General features: G+C 37.3%; 1 protein-coding gene across 1 annotated transcript in view; it reads right to left on the bottom strand.

The window, feature by feature from the left end:
- The window catches only part of SGO2 (shugoshin 2), a 50,984-nt gene that overhangs the window by 13,932 nt on the left and 16,994 nt on the right, over positions 1–20,058 (bottom strand). The window contains exon 5 of the mRNA XM_030803567.1: positions 134–363. Within this exon, the coding sequence (XP_030659427.1) occupies positions 134–363 (230 nt within the window). The remainder of the gene's footprint in view (positions 1–133; positions 364–20,058) is intronic.

The following is a 20,058-nucleotide window of genomic DNA, read 5'->3' as shown; positions in this document are numbered from 1 at the left end:
ATGGCAGAAGTCAGCAAATCTGTAACATAAGAGAGCTAACTTATTAACTGTTATACATAATTGCCCTCAGGAAGAACATCTGATGAATGTAACTAATACAAATACTCAAAATGAATTTTTAAAACAATCTTACCTCTGGGAGGTACATCAACTATAGAAGAAATATGTTCTGAATCATCTAAACCATATACATTTTGATTATTTTCTTTAAGAAATAACACTTCCAAATTATCCTGAGTTGATAAAGGTTGTGTTGTTGATCCTGAAGAGGGAATATCAGGTAATGTCTTTGATTTAATATTGTTGTCACTCTGCATTTTCTCTTTATCATCATCTTCATCATCATTTGAAGTTAATGGAACCCTAAAGGCAAGTGGGAAGGAAATGAGAAATTATGTATTTTATAAATTTTCTTTAAATGCATGGACAGTTATTTCTATATTCTATTTAAGATCGAACCACAAATCCACCTGGTACTTTTTCAAGTTATGAAGACACTTAAAGGTAGGAAATGAGTAGTTCCTACTAGAACAGAACTTGGAAGGAAACAGGAATGCTTCTTAACCCCTTAGTCACAGTGGCCCCAAAAGAAGATAATTTATATATTCACTTCTTGTGCTATTTGAAGACTACTATTAAGGAAATGAAAAAAGTTCAAATGTACTTACAAATAGCCATATATAATATTTATACTTTTCATAAAACTAATTCTATGTAATACCCAAAAATCTTCCTTTGGTTTCTAGAAAATATAATTGTATATAAAATTATGTGTGAAATAAGTTTGCTATGTTTCCAAAAGGCATCCAAGTACCCTAAAATCATTATTCCTAGAGTAATTAAATCTATGGGAAGAAAACAGACCGAAATCCACAGAAATAATTTGATAAACTGACATATTTGAATTCAAAGAATGAAGAGTAATATCGTCCACAAACAGTAAAGAGCTGTCTTGTATTCCAAGGAAATCACAGATATTTTAAAATAATTTTTAATAAGAAAAATAAAATATTTCTGATAAATATTTACGAGAAATTTAAAGGCAACTACCAGTAGAATAGCTGTTGGGTGGAAATTTCTATACCACTTGAGGAAACAAGTTTAACAAAAATAAACAGAGAGGTTCTGCTTCTGGTAATGGCTAAAAGTTACTATCAGACCAACCCTACCTAACATAATGACTATAAATTCTGGACAAAATATTTAAAAAAACAACTACTAGAAGTCAGTGAATGGACAAAAAGCAAGTAGAGAGCTAGCGAAGGGGGTGCCGACACTTGGAAGAAGAGTGAGTTTCCCATTGTTTTACAGCCTCAGCTGGTGCCACATTCAAAAAAAGTTAGAAACCTACAGTCTTATTGGTTCCAGGTTAGAATTCAGGGCAACTATAACAGTTGTAAAGTGATGGGGGGAAATGTCAGATAAGAGAGGTAGAGAGGAGAGCCCCAAATTTTGTGTATAAATGCGCACCAAATATCTAGCTGACCTCGGAATCCCATATATATGAGGAAGATTCAAAGCAGCCTATCTAAGGATAAAACAACTAAAATGAGATTTCAGATGTTGCTTATTTTGGGTTCAGACAAGGTTACTGGCTATTAAAATTGAAACATCAAAACTCTTTGGGAGAGCATAACTGAATCTACATTTTCTCCAACAAGGGATACACAATACCCAGGTGCAATCTAATATCCAATATATGAAGCAATAGAGAAACATGATGTAAACTCACGTGGAAAAGATAATCAAAAGAGAATGATCCTGATACACAAATGGCCAATAAGTACATAAAAATATACTTGACATCATTAATTATTAGGGAACTACAAATAAAAACCACGATGCGATACTACGTCATACTCCTAGATGGCTATACTCACAAGAATAGATAATTATTAATAAGTGTTGGTGAGCAGATGGAGAAATCAGTGTCAAAATACTGTGCTGGCGGGAATGTAAAATCGTGCAGAAGCTTGGAAAAACAATTTGGCAGTTTCTCCAAAGGTTAAACATGGAGGTACCAGATGACCCAGAAATTCTACTGCTAGGCATATATTCAAGAGAACTGAAAATGTATGTCCACACAAAAATTTGTACATGAATGTTTATTGCAGCATTATTCATAATAGCCAAAAAGTGGAAATAACACAAATGTCCATTGATCAATGGATAAACAAAACATGGTATATCCATACAACAGAATTATTGTCCCTCCATAAAAAGTAATGAAATGCTCATATGTGCTACAACGTGAATGAACCTTGAAAACAATACGCTAAGTGAAAAAAGCCAGACACAAAAGGCCACATATTTTATGATTCCATTCATATGAAATATCCAAAATGGCCAAATCCATTTAGACAGAAAGTAGATTAGCAGTTGTTAGGGGCTAGGGGAGTGGAGAATGGGAAGTGACTGCTATAGATATGAGAGTCCCTTTTAGAGATTGAAATATTTTAGAATTGAACAGGGTGAAGATTCAAAGCTTTGTGAATATACTAAAACCACTGCACTGTATACTTTAAAAGGGTGAATTTCATGTGATAAGAAATTTTATGTTAGGTGAATTATATATCTGTTTTTAAAAGTAAATACAAGAAAGGAAATAATTTAAAAATAGACACCAATGAAATATAAAACATAAAATTGAGAAAAATAAAATCAATGAAGCCAAAAGCTGAGTTTGTTAAATGAACAATAAAATTGACACTCCTCTAGCTAGTTTGATTAAACATACAAATTACAAAAATCAGGAAAGAAAGGTTTTCACTACAGATGCTACAGGCATTAAAAGAATAAGAGAGGTTGCAAGATGACCAAATACGAACAGCTCCAGTCTATAGCACCTAGCATGAGCGATGCAGAAGACGGGTGATTTCTGCATTTCCAACTGAGGTACCAGGTTCATCTCACTGGGGCTTGTCAGAGAGTTGGTGCAGGACAGTGGGTGCAGCCCACGGAGTGTGAACCCAAGCACTGTGAGGCATCGCCTCACCTGGGAAGTGCAAGGGGTCAGGGAATTCCCTTTCCTAGCCAAGGGAAGCCTTGACACACGGCGCCTGGAAAATCAAGTCACTCCCACCCTAATACTGTGCTTGTCCAACAGTCTTAGCAAATGGCACACCAGGAGATTATATTCCGCGCCTGGCTCAGAGGGTCCCATGCCCACGGAGCCTTGCTCTTGCTAGCACAGCAGTCTGAGATTGAACTGCCAGGCAGCAGCCAGGCTGAGGGAGGGGTGCCGGCCATTGTTGAGGCTTGAGTAGGTAAACAAAGCGGCCAGGAAGCTTGAAGCCTGTGGAGCCCACTGCAGCTCAAGGAGGCCTGCCTGCCTCTGTAGACTCCACCTCTGGCAGAGGGCATAGCTGAACAAAAGGCAGCAGAAACTTCTGCAGACTTAAATGTCCCTGTCTGACAGCTTTGAAGAGAGTAGTGGTTCCCCCAGCCCAGAGTTTGAGATCTGAGAATGGACAGACTACCGCCTCAAGTGGGTCCCTGACCCCTGAGTAGCCTAACTGGGAGACACCTCACAGTAGGGGCCAACTGACACCTCATATGGCCAGGTGCCCCTCTGAGATGAAGCTTCCAGAGGAGCGATCAGACAGCAACATTTGCCATTCTGCAATATTTGCTGTTCTGCAGCCTCCACTGGTGATACCCAGGCAAACAGGGTCTGGAGTGGACCTCCAGCAAACTCCAACAGACTTGCAGCTGAGAGTCCTGACTGTTAGAAGGAAAACTAACAAACAGAAAGGACATCCACACCAAAACTCCATCTGTACGTCACCATCATCAAAGACCAAAGGTAGATAAAACCACAAAGATGGGGAGAAACCAGAGCAGAAAGCTAAAAATTCTAAAAATTAGAGTGCCTCTTCCCCTCCAAAGGAATGCAGCTCCTCGCCAGCAATGGAACAAAGCTGAATGGAGAATGACTTTGACGGGTGGAGAGAAGAAGGCTTTAGACAATCAGTAATAACAAACTTCTCTGAGCTAAAGGAGGATGTTCAAACCCATCACAAAGAAGCTAAAAATCTTGAAAAATGATTAGACAAATGGCTAACTAGAATAAACAGTGTAGAGAAGACCTTAAATGACCTGATGGAGCTGAAAACCATGGCACGAGAACTATGTGATGCATGCACAAGGTTCAGTAGCCGATTTTATCAACTGGAAGAAAGGGTATCAGTGATTAAAGATCAAATGAATGAAATGAAGCAAGAAGAGAAGTTTAGAGAAGAAAGAGTACAAAGAAATGAACAAAGTCTCCAAGAAATATGGGACTATGTGAAAAGACCAAATCTACGTCTGATTGGTGTACCTGAAAGTGATGGGGAGAATGCAACCAAGTTGGAAAACACTCTGCAGGATATTATCCAGGAGAACTTCCCCAACCTAGCAAGGCAGGCCAACATTCAAATTTAGGAAATACAGAGAACGCCACAAAGATACTCCTTGAGAAGAGCAACTCCAAGGCACATAATTGTCAGATTCACCAAAGTTGAAATGAAGGAAAAAATGTTAAGGGCAGCCAGAGAGAAAGGTTAGGTTACTCACAAAGGGAAGCCCATCAGACTAACAGCAGATCTCTTGGCAGAAACTCTACAAGCCAGAAGAGAGTGGGGGCCAATATTCAACATTCTTAAAGAAAAGAATTTTTCAACCCAGAATTTCCTATCCAGCCAAACTAAGCTTCATAAGTGAAGGAGAAATGAAATACTTTACAGACAAGCAAATGCTGAGAGATTTTGTCACCACCAAGCCTGCCCTAAAAGAGCTCCTGAAGGAAGCACTAAACATGGAAAGAAACAACCGGTACCAGCCACTGCAAAAACACGCCAAAACGTAAAGACCATCAAGGCTAGGAAGAAACTGCATCAACTAACGAGTAAAATAACCAGCTAACATCATAATGACAGGATCAAATTCACACATAACAATACTAACCTGAAATGTAAATGGGCTAAATGCTCCAGTTAAAAGACACAGACTGGCAAATTGGATAGAGTCAAGACCCATCAGAGTGCTGTATTGAGGAGACCCATCTCACATGCAGAGACACACATAGGCTCAAAATAAAGGGATGGAGAAAGATCTACCAAGAAAATGGAAAACAAAAAAAGGCAGGGGTTGCAATCCTAGTCTCTGATAAAACAGACTTTAAACCAACAAAGATCAGAAGAGACAAAGAAGGCAATTACATAATGGTAAAGGGATCAATTCAACAAGAAGAGCTAACTATCCTAAATATATATGCATCCAATCAATACAGGAGCACCCAGATTCATAAAGCAAGTCCTTAGTGACCTACAAAGAGACTTAGACTCCCAAACAATAAAAATGGGAGACTTTAACACCCCACTGTCAACATTAGACAGATCCATGAAACAGAAAATTAACAAAGATATCCAGGAATTGAATTCAGCTCTGCACCAAGCAGACCTAATAGACATCTACAGAACTCTCCACCCCAAATCAACAGAACATATATTTTTCTCAGCACCACATCACACTTATTCCAAAATTGACCACATAGTTGGAAGCAATCCTCAGCAAATGTAAAAGAACAGAAATTGTAACAAACTGTCTCTCAGACCACAGTGCAATCAAACTAGAACTCAGGATTAAAAAACTCACTCAAAACCGCTCAACTACATGGAAACTGAACAACCTGCTCCTGAATGACTACTGGGTACATAACGAAATGAAGGCAGAAATAAAGGTGTTCTATGAAACCAATGACAACAAAGGCACAACATACCAGAATCTCTGGGACACATTTAAAGCAGTGTGTAGAGGGAAATTTACAGCACTAAATGCCCACAAGAGAAAGCAGGAAATACCTAAAATTGACACCCTAACATCACAATTAAAAGAACTAGAGAAGCAAGAGCAAACACATTCAAAAGCTAGCAAAAGGCAAGAAATAACTAAGATCAGAGCAGAACTGAAGGAGACAAAGACACAAAAAAACCCTTCAAAAAAATCAATGAATCCAGGAGCTGGTTTTTTTGAAAAGATCAACAAAATTGATAGATCACTAGCAAGACTAATAAAGAAGAAAAGAGAGAAGAATCAAATAGACGCAATAAAAAATGATAAAGAGGATATCACCACCGATCCCACAGAAATACAAACTACCATCAGAGAATACTACAAACACCTCTATGCAAATAAACTAGAAAGTCTAGAAGAAATGGATAAATTTCTGGACACATACACCCTCCCAAGACTAAACCAGGAAGAAGTTGAATCCCTGAATAGACCAATAACAGGCTCTGAAATTGAGGCAATAATTACTAGCCTATCAACCAAAAAAAGTCCAGGACCAGACGGATTCACAGCTGAATTCTACCAGAGGTACAAAGAGGAGTTGGTACCATTCCTTCTGAAACTATTCCAATCAATAGAAAAAGAGGGAATCCTCCCTAACTCATTTTATGAGGCCAGCATCATCCTGATACCAAAGCCTGGCAGAGACACAACAAAAAAAGAAAATTTTAGACCAGTAACCCTGATGAACATCGATGCAAGAATCCTCAATAAAATACTGGCAAACTGAATCCAGCAGCACGTCAAAAAGCTTATCCACCATGATCAAGTGGGCTTCATTTCTGGGATGCAAGGCTGGTTCAACATATGCAAATCAATAAATGTAATCCAGGATGTAAACAGAACCAAAGACAAAAACCACATGATTATCTCAATAGATGCAGAAAAGGCCTTTGACAAAATTCAACAGCGCTTCATGCTAAAAACTCCCAATAAATTAGGTATTGATGGGATGTATCTCAAAATAATAAGAGCCATTTATGACAAACCCACAGCCAATATCATACTGAATGGGCAAAAACTGGAAGCATTCCCTTTGAAAACTGGCATAAGACAGGGATGCCCTCTCTCACCACTCCTATTCAACATAGTGTTGGAAGTTCTGGCCAGGGCAATCAGGCAGGAGAAACAAATGCAGGGTATTCAATTAGGAAAAGACGAAGTCAAATTGTCACTGTTTGCAGATGACATGATTGTATATTTAAAAAACCCCATCATCTCAGCCCCAAATCTCCTTAAGCTGATAAGCAACGTTAGCAAAGTCTCAGGATACAAAATCAAGGTGCAAAAATCACAAGCATTCCTATACACCAACAACAGACAAACAGAGAGCCAAACCATGAGTGAACTCCCATTCACAATTGCTTCAAAGAGAACAAAATACCTAGGAATCCAACTTACAAGGGATGTGAAGGACCTCATCAAGGAGAACTACAAACCACTGCTCAACGAAATAAAAGAGGACACAAACAAATGGAAGAACATTGCATGCTCATGGGTAGGAAGAATCAATATTGTGAAAATGGCCATACTGCCCAAGGTAATTTAAAGATTCAATGCCATCCCCATCAAGCTACCAATGACTTTCTTCATAAAACTGGAAAAACCTACTTTAAAGTTCATATGGAACCAAAAAAGAGCCCGCATTGCCAAGACAATCCTAAGCCAAAAGAACAAAGCCAGAGGCATCACGCTACCTGACTTCAAACTATACTACAAGGCTACAGTAACCAAAACAGCATGGTACTGGTAACAAAACAGAGATATAGACCAATGGAACAGAACAGAGCCCTCAGAAATAATACCACACATCTACAACCATCTGATCTTTGACAAACCTGACAAAAACAAGCAATGGGGAAAGGATTCCCTATTTAATAAATGGTGCTGGGAAAACTGGCTAGCCATATGTAGAAAGCTGAAACTGGATCCCTTCCTTACACCTTATACAAAAATTCATTCAAGATGGATTAAACACTTAAATGTTAGACCTAAAACCATAAAAACTCTAGAAGAAAACCTAGGCAATACCATTCAGGCCATAGGTATGGGCAAGGACTTCATGACTAAAAAACTAAAAGCAATTGCAGCAAAAGCCAAAATGGACAAATGGGATCTCATTAAACTAAAGGGCTTCTGCACAGCAAAGGAAACTACCATCAGAGTGAACAGGCAACCTACAAAATGGGAGAAAATTTTTGCAATCTACTCATCTGACCAAGGGGTAATATCCAGAATCTACAAAGAACTTAAACAAATTTACAAGAAAAAATCAAACAACCCCATCAAAAAGTGGGTGAAGGATAACAGACACTTCTCAAAAGAAGACATTTATGCAGCCAACAGACACATGAAAAAATGCTCATCATCACTGGCCATCAGAGAAATGCAAATCAAAACCACAATGAGATGCCATCTCACACCAGTTAGAATGGCCATCATTAAAAAGTCAGGAAACAACAGGTTCTGGGGAGAATGTGGAGAAATAGGAACACTTTTACACTGTTGGTGGGACTGTAAACTAGTTCAACGATTGTGGAAGACAGTGTGGCGATTCCTCAGGGATCTAGAACTAGAAATACCATTTGACCCAGCCATCCCATTACTGGGTATATACCTAAAGGATTATAAATCATGCTGCTATAAAGACACATGCACACGTATGTTTACTGCGGCACTATTCACAATAGCAAAGACTTGGAACCAACCCAAATGTCCAACAACGATAGACTGGATTAAGAAAATGTGGCATGTATACACCATGGAATACTATGCAGCCATAAAACAGGATGAGTTCATGTCCTTTGTAGGGACATAGATGAAGCTGGAAACCATCACTCTCAGCAAACTATTGGAAGGACAGAAAACCAAACACCGCATATTCTCACTCATAGGTGGGAACTGAACAATGAGAACACTTGGACACAGGATGGGGAACATCACACACCAGGGCCTGTCGTGGGGTGGGGGAGCGGGGAGGGATAGCATTAGGAAACGTACCTAATGTAAATGACGAGTTAATGGGTGCAGCACACCAACATGGCAGATGTATACATATGTAACAAACCTGCACGTTGTGCACATGTACCCTAGAACTTAAAGTATAATAATAATAAAAAGAATAAGAAAAGCATAGTATAAGCAACTTTATACCAATAAACTTTACTGACTAGATGAGATGGGTAATTTTCTTGAAAGACAAACATTTTCTAAATTGACTTGAAAAGAAACCAAAAACTTGAAAAGCTCCATATCTATTTTAAAAATTAAATTCATAATTAAAAACTCCAGGCCCGAATTACTTCTCTTGTGAATTCTATTAAACATTAATGAAAAACTACCAATTGTACAAACTCTTTCAAAAATTGAGGAAGACAAATGCTTCTCATCTCATGAGGCCAGCATAACCCTTGTCAAAACCTATCAATGGTTTCTGTAAGAAAATTAAAGACCAACATCCCTTATGAACATAGCACAAAAATTCTAATGAAAATATTAGCAAATCAAACCCAGCAATATATAGAAAGAATAATACATCATAACGAAGTGGAATTTTTTTTTAGGAATGCAAAGTTTGCATTAGAAAATCCACTGAAGTCACTGTATTAATAGAACAAAGGAGAAAAATAATGATTCTCTCTAGAAATGCAAAAAAATCATTTGACAAACTTCAATACAAATTCATTATAAAAACTCAGAAAACCAGAAAAAAGGGAACTTCTTCAGCTTGCAAGAAAGGTGCTAACTTTTCAATAGAAAAAGATAGATGCCTGAAGATGATGAAATGACACCTGATGGACTTATACAGCATTTTAAATATAATAGAATTTGAAAGTAAGGGTATAGAAAAAGATATGTCATGGAAATATTATACCAAACAAAGTAGACTTTCAAGCAGGAACCATTGCTAGAAATCAGAAAAACAAATCAGTCCTAAATGTATGAGTACCTAATAACAGCTTTAAAATACATATAGCAAAAATTGACAAAACTAAAAGGAGAAACAGATGAATTCATAATCATAATGGTAGACTTTAATAAACTTCTCTCAATAACTGACAGAATAAACAGACAACAGAAGCAGGAAGGATATGGAAGACTATAATTAACAAACTAGACACAGCTGCCATACATAAAATACCACGTTCAACAATTGCAAAGTACACATTTTTTTCATGTGCACCCCAAATACTTACCAAATTAGATCAAGCTTTGTCCTAATGAAATTCCCAACATACTTGAAAAATCTAAATTCATTTTAACTATAGTCCCTAATTATAGCAGAATTAAGCTACACATCAACAAAAAGTAAAATTAAAAATACTCATCAGCTTAGAAATGAAACAATATACTTGTAAGTGATCCATAGGGTCAAATAAAAAATCAGAAAAAAAAATCTTGAACTAAATAATGATATGGTATATCAAAAGCTGTGAATCTAGGAGACTGACAATGCATGCCTGTAGTCCCAGCTACTCAGGATGCTAAAGCAGGAGGATCATTTGAACCCAGGAGATCAAGTCCAGCTTGGGCAACGGCACATGAGAACTCATCACAAAATAAACAAACAAAAATTGTGGAACACAGCTAAAGCAGTGATTATAGGAAAATAACCTTAAATGCTTATTTTTTTAAAAGAGAGGCTGAAAACTGATAATCTAAACTACCCCAAGAAGCAACTAATAAGAGTAAAATAATAATGAAAAGAAAAGCAAAACAGAAAGAAACAAGAGCAGAATCAATGAAATAGAAAACAAATATACTAAAACAACAACATAGCTCCAAATGAGACCTTCACAAAGACTAATAAAATTGACAGACCTCTAGAGCAAGACTAAGAAAAAAAGTGATGAAACACAAATAACCAATACTGAGAAAGAAGAAGAGAACCTCATTATATACCCAAAACACATTAAGCACATAACTTGATAATATTATGGACAATATTATGCCAGTAATTTTAGATGAAATGGTCAAATTCTTTAAAAAAAAATTTAACAAACCTAAGAAGAAATAAGAAATCTGAATATTCTTATACCTATTAAAGAAATGAGATGTTACGCCAGGTGTGTTGGCTCATGCCTGTAATCCCAGCACACTGGGAGGCCGAGGCAGGTAAATCACCTGAGGTCAGGAGTTCGAGACCAGCCTGGCCAACATGGCGAAACCCTGTCTCTACAAAATATACAAAATTCAGCTGGGCACGTTGGCGAGGATCTGTAATCCCAGCTACTCAGGAGGCTGAGACAGGAGAACCACTTGAACCTGGAAGGCAGAGGCTGCAGTGAGCCAAGATCGCACCATTGCACTCTAGCCTGGGTTGCAGGAGTGAACCTCCACCTCAAAAAAAAAAAAAAAAAAAAAAAAAAAGAGATGTTACCAAAACCTTTTCCACAAGAAAACTGCAAGCAGGCCCAGATAACTTCTAAACATTAAAAAAAAAAAAAAAAAACCTACACAAATACTGCCATAAAACAGAAAAAGAGGTGCACTTAATTCATTTACAGTGACCAGCATACTATAAATACAAAAACCTGACAAAATCCATTACAAGAAACAAAAATTATACATCATTTTCATCAACATACAATGATGTAAAATGATGTAAAAATCTTTTTTTAAAATTAGCAATTACAATTTTGTGGCATATCAAAAGGATACTTTATCAGGAGCAGTTCACTGTAGAAATGCAATTGTGGTTTAACATTCAAAAATCCTTATAATTCATTATATGAATAAAAAATATTTAAAAATTCATAACATTAATAGAAAAAAGAAAAAAATAGTATCTACTCAATAGTGACAGAAAAAGCATTTGACAAAGTTCAGTAGCTATTCATGAAAAACTCTCAGCAAACTGAAAGTACAAGGAAACTTTCATAATCTGATTAAGAGAATCTACAAAAACCCAAGGGCAGACATCATATTTAATAATGGGAATACAATATTTAATAATGAGAATACAATATGAATATGAATGCCTGTTCTTACTTCTTTTATTCAATATTTAACAAGTAGCTGGCTGGGCATGGTGGCTCACACCTGTAATCCCAGCATTTTGGGAGGCCAAGGTGGGCAGATCACGAGGTCAAGAGATCGAGACCACCCTGGCCAACATGGTGAAACCCTGTCTCTACTAAAAGTACAAAAATTAGCTGGGCATGATGGTGTGTGCCTGCAGTCCCAGCTACTCAGGAGGCTGAGGCAGGAGAATTGCTTGAACCCAGGAGGCGGAGGTTGCAGTGAGCCGAGATCATGCCATTGCACTCAAGCTTGGTGACAGAGCGAGACCCCATCTCAAAAAAAAAAAAAAGTAGCCAATGCAACAAGGTAAGAAACAATAAAAGCCAAAACCTGGAAAAAACAAACAAACAAACAAATAAAAGAAAAGCTATATATTAGGAGGTTGGGGAGAAATAAAACTATCCTTATTCACAAATAGTAAAATTATATTCACAAACTATTAGAATAGCAAGGTCACTGGAAACAAGGTCCAAACAAGAAACAAATATCCAAAAATTGTATTGTTATATATTAACATCAAGAAGAAAATTAAATTTAAAAAGCAGAGCTTCTCTGCCTATGGGGTAGCCATTTTTTATTCCTTTACTTTCCTAATAAACTTGCTTTTACTTTAAGGATTTGCCTTGAATTCTTTCTTGCATGAGATCCAAGAACCCTCTCTTGGGGTCTGGATCAGGGCGCTTTCCAATAACATCTTCTTGGCAAACCATGAAGGGATGATACTGAGGAGACCCCTGACCCAAAGGAAACAGACTGCAGCATCAACTGGCCAACTTTGGGTAAGTGGTGGGGTGCCCAGGTAAAGGATGGGATTGGGTTAGAGGCCCAACTTAGGAGAGTTAGAGTCTCTCCTAAGACAGAGTGGATTAAAGGCCCCTCTTAATAAAAGGCAAGGATGCTTCACCAAACTTCAGTTTGAGGCCCAACTTATGAGGGTTAGAGTCCCTTCTAAGATGTAGGGGATTAGAGGCCCCCATCAGTAAAGTCCCTCTTGGCTAAGAACAAATTTGGCATATGGGACGTTAACCACTCTTCTCTTTGGATTAATTTCTCTTCCACTCTTTGCAGATGGCTGTGGGTGACAGGATTAGGCATGTACAGGTTCATGGGACATGGGGAGCTTTTTCCTCCCCTAAAGGGGGAAACCTGAGAGCTGATGGGACTGCTGGAAAAGATCCTTTCACAACTGACAAATGGCCACCTCAACTTTTGATTCAGTGTCATTGCAATGAGTAGGTCTTTCTCTGGCTTCCTTGAACTCTTTGCCTGCCCCACTTTGCCACAGGCAATCTCTCTCTCTCTCCCTCTCTGTCTCTGTCTCTCTTGGCCAGGAGTTTTTGGAGTTGATATCAGTTAGCTCTAAAAATTGTTTTGAGCAGTTAAAAGCCTTTGCAAGCTCAAAATTGGCTGCTGTAAGGTCCTTCTGGGAAGGGCAATGGAAACTGCCCAATGCTGTAGCTTACTGGCTAAGGCTTTGTCTTTTCACTATGGCAGCTTGGGTTCAATTCCCAGCTTAGGGAATGAGTACTTTCTGGTTGATATCTGTGTGATCTTTATCATTTGTTGATTCTCTTCCGCTCCATGTATGACTTCTGGCTTCCCTTCGTGAATCTTCCTTTCTCTGAGCTACCTCTGGAGATTCTAGATCTTATAAAAACTGCTTACCACCTCTTTGAAAATATCATGTACATATGATTAACTTATGGTTAAGTCATAACTTTAGGCTTACTGGTTTCACCTGGGAGGTTACCTTTGGTAAAATTCAAAAGCGAGAAATATTGGCTGTTTGGCCTGGCTAAAATCAGGTAATGAGATTTAAAAGGACTTTTTAAAAGAGCACTATGACTAAAAGTCAGTAGATAATTAAAAGCGGATATTAGACTAAGCACGGTGGCTCATGCCTGTAATCCCAGCACTTTGGGAGGCTGAGGTGGGCAGATCACCTGAGGTCAGGAGTTCGAGACCAGCCTGGCCAACATGATGAAACCCCATCTCTACTAAAAATACAAAAATTAGCCGGGCTTGGTAGCAGGTGCCTGTAATCCCAGCTACTCAGGAGGCTGAGGCAGGAGAATTGCTTGAACCCAGGAGGTGGAGGTTGTAGTGAGCCGAGATTGCACCACTGCACTCCAGCCTGGATGACAAGAGTGAGACTCCATCTCAAAACAAACAAACAAAAAAAGCAGATATTCAAGCTCTAATAGCCTGAGACTCCTTGGGGAAGACAGAGGAGGCAACACAGACCCTGTTTTGGGAAAAACCTGTTTACCTCATGAAACCCCAGGAATTGAAAGTTGATAGATCTCTCTCAAAATCTAAGACTCTATTCTGTTTCGCATTGTGTTATCTGATGTTTTTGACTTTCAGGGGTATCAGAAATTCTTTGCATTATGAGAGAACACTGGGGTGTAATAATTTGGTAGGAAATACGCTTCTGGGGATAGCTAATGGCAGTTATGGTGGGGATACTCGGCTGTTTGCATGTTTGGATCAGAAAAGCATGCTCTTGGCCACCTGGAAGGTATGGAAATGTCATCACCTCCTACTACCACTGAGAAATAAGACTCCCCTGGGGGATGGGCTAATCACAGAATGGGCTGATTGGCTTTGAGTTGCTTTGTAAAAAATGCACAGTAAAATCATTGTACTGTCTTGTTCCGTAGCATTTCTCATTTTTTGGGATCCAGGATCTGGTATAAAAATGGGACCATTAATTTGGGGGAACTTATTTTGCCTTCCAGCTATGCCTGTTTATTAGGCCCTAGAAACTATATGCTTGAAATAGAAACTTATAAACTAGCAAATGAAAAATCTTACAACTACTGGATCTTTTTTTGTTTGTCTGTGTATTTATGTGTGTGGTGTGTGTGATATAAAAGGGCTTTAACTGGCTTAAAAATGATAAGCGCTTAAGTAAAACATTTTGTCAGAAAAGTAAAAAGTGTAATGCATTTTAGTTCATGTGACTTAACTAATCCTTGGGAAAAGATTATAAAAAGTCATGGGAATGTGAATTTTTTTTGCCTCATTGAGAGGGTTAAAGAATTGTTTTAAATTACATAGGATAAAGCTGAAGATTCGAGCAAGTTGTGGAGGTTTGCGAAAAATTAATCTTGTAAAAACGTTCTGTGTGAGAACATATTAAAGGGGTATTATTCAGTCTTTCCATAAATTGAACATTGGAATAAAAGCATAACAGGTTTTTCTTAGAGCACTGATCTGCTCTTTTAAAAAAAAAAAAATTTGTAAAGGGTTCTAAAAAGTTTGAAAATCTTACCTTAAGGTCAAACTGATTAAGACTGAATACATTTTTGTATAAGGTTTTATTAAGAATTGAGTTTGACATAAATAATGCACTAATGCGTGGTGAAATTTGGCTTATTTGGCATAAAAATCTTACAGGAAGCACTGTCGAATATGAAACAGTGTTTGCCTTTCTTTGTGCTTATATAAATGTTACTGGTATGTGTTCCAAAATTATGGAAAATTCCTAACTCTGATATGGCTTAGTGTATGTTATTAATCATTATAACTGTTATGTAAAATTGTTGTATGTCATAGAAGAAACCAAAATTTCCTTGTCAATTGTGGCTTTAATAATGGTTGTCCTAACTAAGACTTTTTGTCACCTACAGACAATTGTCTTGTTTTAATCCTCTTCAAAAGGTAACTTATAATCAGCTATAGGACTTTGACAGGTGCTCTTGAATGCAAGTTTCTAGTAACTTTGGAGATTGTGACATTAGAATAGAGGAAAAAACTTCCGGTACTCATGGGGAGCGGAAATGTTCATGAATATCAAATAGGACAGTATTTAACTGCATGGACTGAACCAATGTAAGTCTGAAGTAATCTTTTTTGGCTTTTTGCTTGAAATGATGATCTTTTGTTTTGTTTTTCAATGTCAACAAAATTTTTCTTTTGAGCTATTTACAGCTTTTAAAAATTGAATAAAGTATACCCCTGTGAACAAAATTTGGAGCATGTTTGTTTCTCTCTACCTGATTTCTCTAGAATTTGAAAACTAGTTGTGAATATTCTTAATTGATGGCAATATAGTTGTTTGTATAAGTACAATAAGAATCTGTTTTCTTTTGCAACAGGACACAATTGGAAAAACTGGTTATTTTACCAAGGCATTGACTGGAATGGTGTGCTTTCCTTTAAGGAATCAAATTTGACTTAGAGAGCCAATAAAGTCCCACTGGGAAAACTGGCCTCATACCTTGTGTACACAATCCCTGTACAGGTTTCTTGACCTGTGGTAAGTAAATAATGTCATTTTCTGACAGGCCCAGGAGCCCCAAGTTATCTTGGGACCTCAAGAAGAGAGGAATTTACTCAAGTTATAGGTATCAGAGGGTACAAAGCCATGGCTGGGCTCAGCTTTAAAAAAGTCTCATCTGAGATTCCTTATGGAACAGTGTTCCAACAAAGCCAACTTAAAAAGAGCTTATGTTTAAAAAAATTATTCTTGCTGCACTTTATACAAATAATCAGGCTAAGTGTAAGACTAAAGCTTATTTTTGCAAACAAATAAATCTGTTCTATTATGATTTGTCTTTAGTAAAAATGTGATACTGGAGAGAAGAAAATTATGTTTCAAGCACTATGATACACCTGTTACTGGATTCTAGTCTCATCAGTTGTTTTTGAGTTTTTTTTCTGCAATTTAGACTGACTCTGCTTATTCCTGTGAACCCATCAGTGGTCTCTGGCTGTTGCTCAAAAGAAACAACAGGGACAGGTAATGTAGAAATCTCGATCAGTATTCTAATTCTGGGCATGTATTGGAATCAGTTAGTGACTCCCTATTAGCTTGGTTCCAACAATTGCCCAGTTCATGGAAAGCCTTCTTATTTAGTTTACTTGGGATAATTTTACTTATTTTGTTTTACTGTTGCAGAATATATTGCTATTGTACTCCTTGTGTAGGAATGCAGGATGGGCTTCCTTAATGTTTTCTGAAATGGTGCACTTATTAATCTTCCAGGTATCACCTTTTGTCAGAATTCAAGAATTATGAATGGTCCTCACCATACTGTTGCCTTCTGACTGAGCTCCTCTCTACCCCAATACAAGAGACCCTAACAGTTAGGCAGGAATATCATCACCCCTATTCAGCCTGAAGTAGTTACAGAAGATGAATTTTCGTCCCTCTACAACCCTTAGGATTAAGGGTTCCCTTGTAAAAGGGGGTGGGGGTTGCGGATGTGTCAGAGGTGTTTGAGCCAGAGCAACTCTGTCTTGAACAGGGGATAGGTAAAATAAGGCTGAGACCTTCTGGGCTGCACTCCCAGGAGGTTAAGGCATTCTTAGTCAATGGATGAGACAGGAGGTCAGCAGAAGGTACAGGTCACAAAGACCTTGCTGATAAAACAGCCTGCAGTAAAGAAGCCAGCCAAAACCCACCAAAACCAAGATGGTGACAAAAGTGACCTCCAGTCATCCTCACTGCTCATTATATGCTAATTATAATTTATTAGCATGCTAAAAGACACTCCCACCAGCACCATGACAATTTACAAATGCCATGGTAATGTCAGGAAGTTACCTTATATGGTCTAAAAGTGGAGAAAACCTCAGTTCCAGGAATTGCCCACCTCTTTCCTAGAAAACTCATGAATAATCCACCCCTTGTTTAGCATATGATCAAGGAATAACTACAAGTAACCTTGGTTGAACAGCCCATGCCACTGCTCTGCTTATGGAGTGCCATTCTTTATTCCTTAACTTTACTAGTAAACTTGCTTTCACTTAAAAAACAAACAAACAAAACCCAGTAACATTCAGAATACCATTTAAGAATATAAAATAAAGCTGAGCACTGTGATACACAACTGTAATCTCAGTTATTCAGGCAGCTGAGGTAGGAGTTTGAATCTAGTCTGGACAACATAGCAAGACCCTATCTCAAAAAATATATTTTAAAAAAGTATCTATATGTAATGAATAGAAATAAATCTGAGAGATGTAATAACTCAATACAAAAAAACTACAAAACATGGAGAGAATATATATTATAGCTAAATAGAGTGATATATCACGTTTATAGATGGAAGAGTCAATTTTATAAAATGTCCGTTGTCCCCACACTGAACTACATTCCACATAATCCTGGCCAAAAATTCTAGGTTATGTATGTGTGTATGTAAACTGACAAGCTGATTCTAAAATTCAAGTGTAAATGCAAAGAGCCAAGCTAATGTTGAAGAATAAAAATAAATAAAATGGAGATTCACACTATCAAATAGCAAGAGTTAGTATAAAGCTAATAATTAAGACAGTATGGTATTGACAAAAGGACTCACATAATAGAATAGTGAGTTTAGAAACAGACCCATTCATATCCAGTCTCCTTGATTTACAATACAGATGACACTGCAATGGAGTGGAAAAAGGATGATTGCTTCAATAAATGATACAAGGTCAATAAGATACCTACATGAAAAAAAAAATTATGACCCTTCCCTCCCATCATACCCAAAATTCTAAGTAGACTGAATATATAAACATGAATGGGAAAATAATAAAATTTTTAGAACAGAACACCTTGTGACCTTGCAATCAATAGAAATATTCCTTTTAAAAAATGTATTGAGGTAAAAGATACATATATGACTTACATCTTTACCATTTTTAAGTCTACAGTTCAGTGATAATGAAAATTCTCTTTCATTCCTCTCTCCCCCTTCCCAGCCTCTGGTAACCACCAATGTATCTTCATGAGATCCACTTTTTAAGCTCCCACATATGAGTGAGAATATTTGTCTTTCTATGCTTGGTTTATTTCACTTAACACAATGGCCTCAGTTCTGTCCATGTTGCTGCAAATGACAGGATTTTATTTTTATGACTGAATAATATGCCATTGTGTATATATCTTCCATATTTTATCCACACATCTGTTGATGGGTGCTTAGGTTGATTCCACATGTTGGCTATTGTGAATAGTGCTGCAGTAAACATGGGAGTGCAGACAGCTCTTTGATACACTGATTTCCTTTTTTTTTGGATATGTACTCAGCAGTGGAATTGCTAGATCATATGGAAGTTATATTTTTAGTTCTTTGAAGAACCTCCATGCTGTTCTGCATAGTGGCTATATTAATTTACATTTCTACCAGTATATGATGATTCCCCTCTTTTCTTTCTTTTTTTTTTTTTGCTACTTAGTTGTTTAAGCTCCCAATATATGCTGGTTATTAATCCTTTCTCAGAGAGACAGTTTGCAAATATTTTCTCACATTATATGGGTTGTCTCTTCACTTTGTTGATTGTTTCCGTTGCTGTGCAGAAGCTTTTTAGCTTGATATAATAATCTTGTCTATTTTTGCTTTGGTTGCCTGTGCTTCTGAGGTCTTACACAAGACATTTTTGCCCAGATCACTCCTGAAGTATTTCCCCAATGTTTTCTTCTAATAGTTTCATAGTTTTGGATCTTAGATTCAAATCTTTTATCCATTTTGATTTGATTTTTGTGTATGGCGAGAGATAGGAGTCTAGTTTTATTCTTCTGCATATAGTTATCCAGTTTTCCCAGCACCATTTATTGAAGACACTATCCCTTTGTAAGTTTTTGGGACCTTTGTAGAAGATGGGTTGGTTGTAAATGGTGCATTTATATCTAGGTTCTCTGTTCCATTGGTATCTATGTCCATTTTTATGCTAGTACCATGCTGTTTTGGTTACTACAGCTTTGTCATAAATTTTGAAGTCATGTAGTGTGATGCCTCCATCTTTGTTCATTTTGCTCAAGATTGCTTTGGTTACTCAGGGTCTTCTGCGGGTTCATATAAATTTTAGGATTTTTCCCCCTTATTTCTGTGAAGAATGTCATTGGTATTTTGATATGAATTGCACTGAATCTGCAAATTGCTTTGGGTAGTATTTTCATTTTAACAGTATTAATTCTTCCAATCCATGGGCATGGAATATCTTCCCTTTTTTGGTGTCCTGTTTCTTTCATCAGGGTTTTGTCATTTTCCTTCTATAGAACTTTCACTTATTTTGGTTAGATTGATTCCTAGGTATTTCATATTTTTTGTAGCTATGATAAATGGGATTGCTTTCTTGACTTCTTTTTCAGATTATCCACTGTTGGTGTATATAAATGCTACTAATTATGTTGATTTTGCATCCTGCAACTTTACTGAATTCCCTTATGTGTCCTAATAGTTTTCGGTGGAGTCTTTATAAGAT

This window comes from Nomascus leucogenys, chromosome 22a, assembly GCF_006542625.1.
Source record: "Nomascus leucogenys isolate Asia chromosome 22a, Asia_NLE_v1, whole genome shotgun sequence".
Classification (NCBI taxonomy): domain Eukaryota; kingdom Metazoa; phylum Chordata; class Mammalia; order Primates; family Hylobatidae; genus Nomascus; species Nomascus leucogenys.
This window is presented reverse-complemented; position numbering and strand designations above follow the sequence as displayed.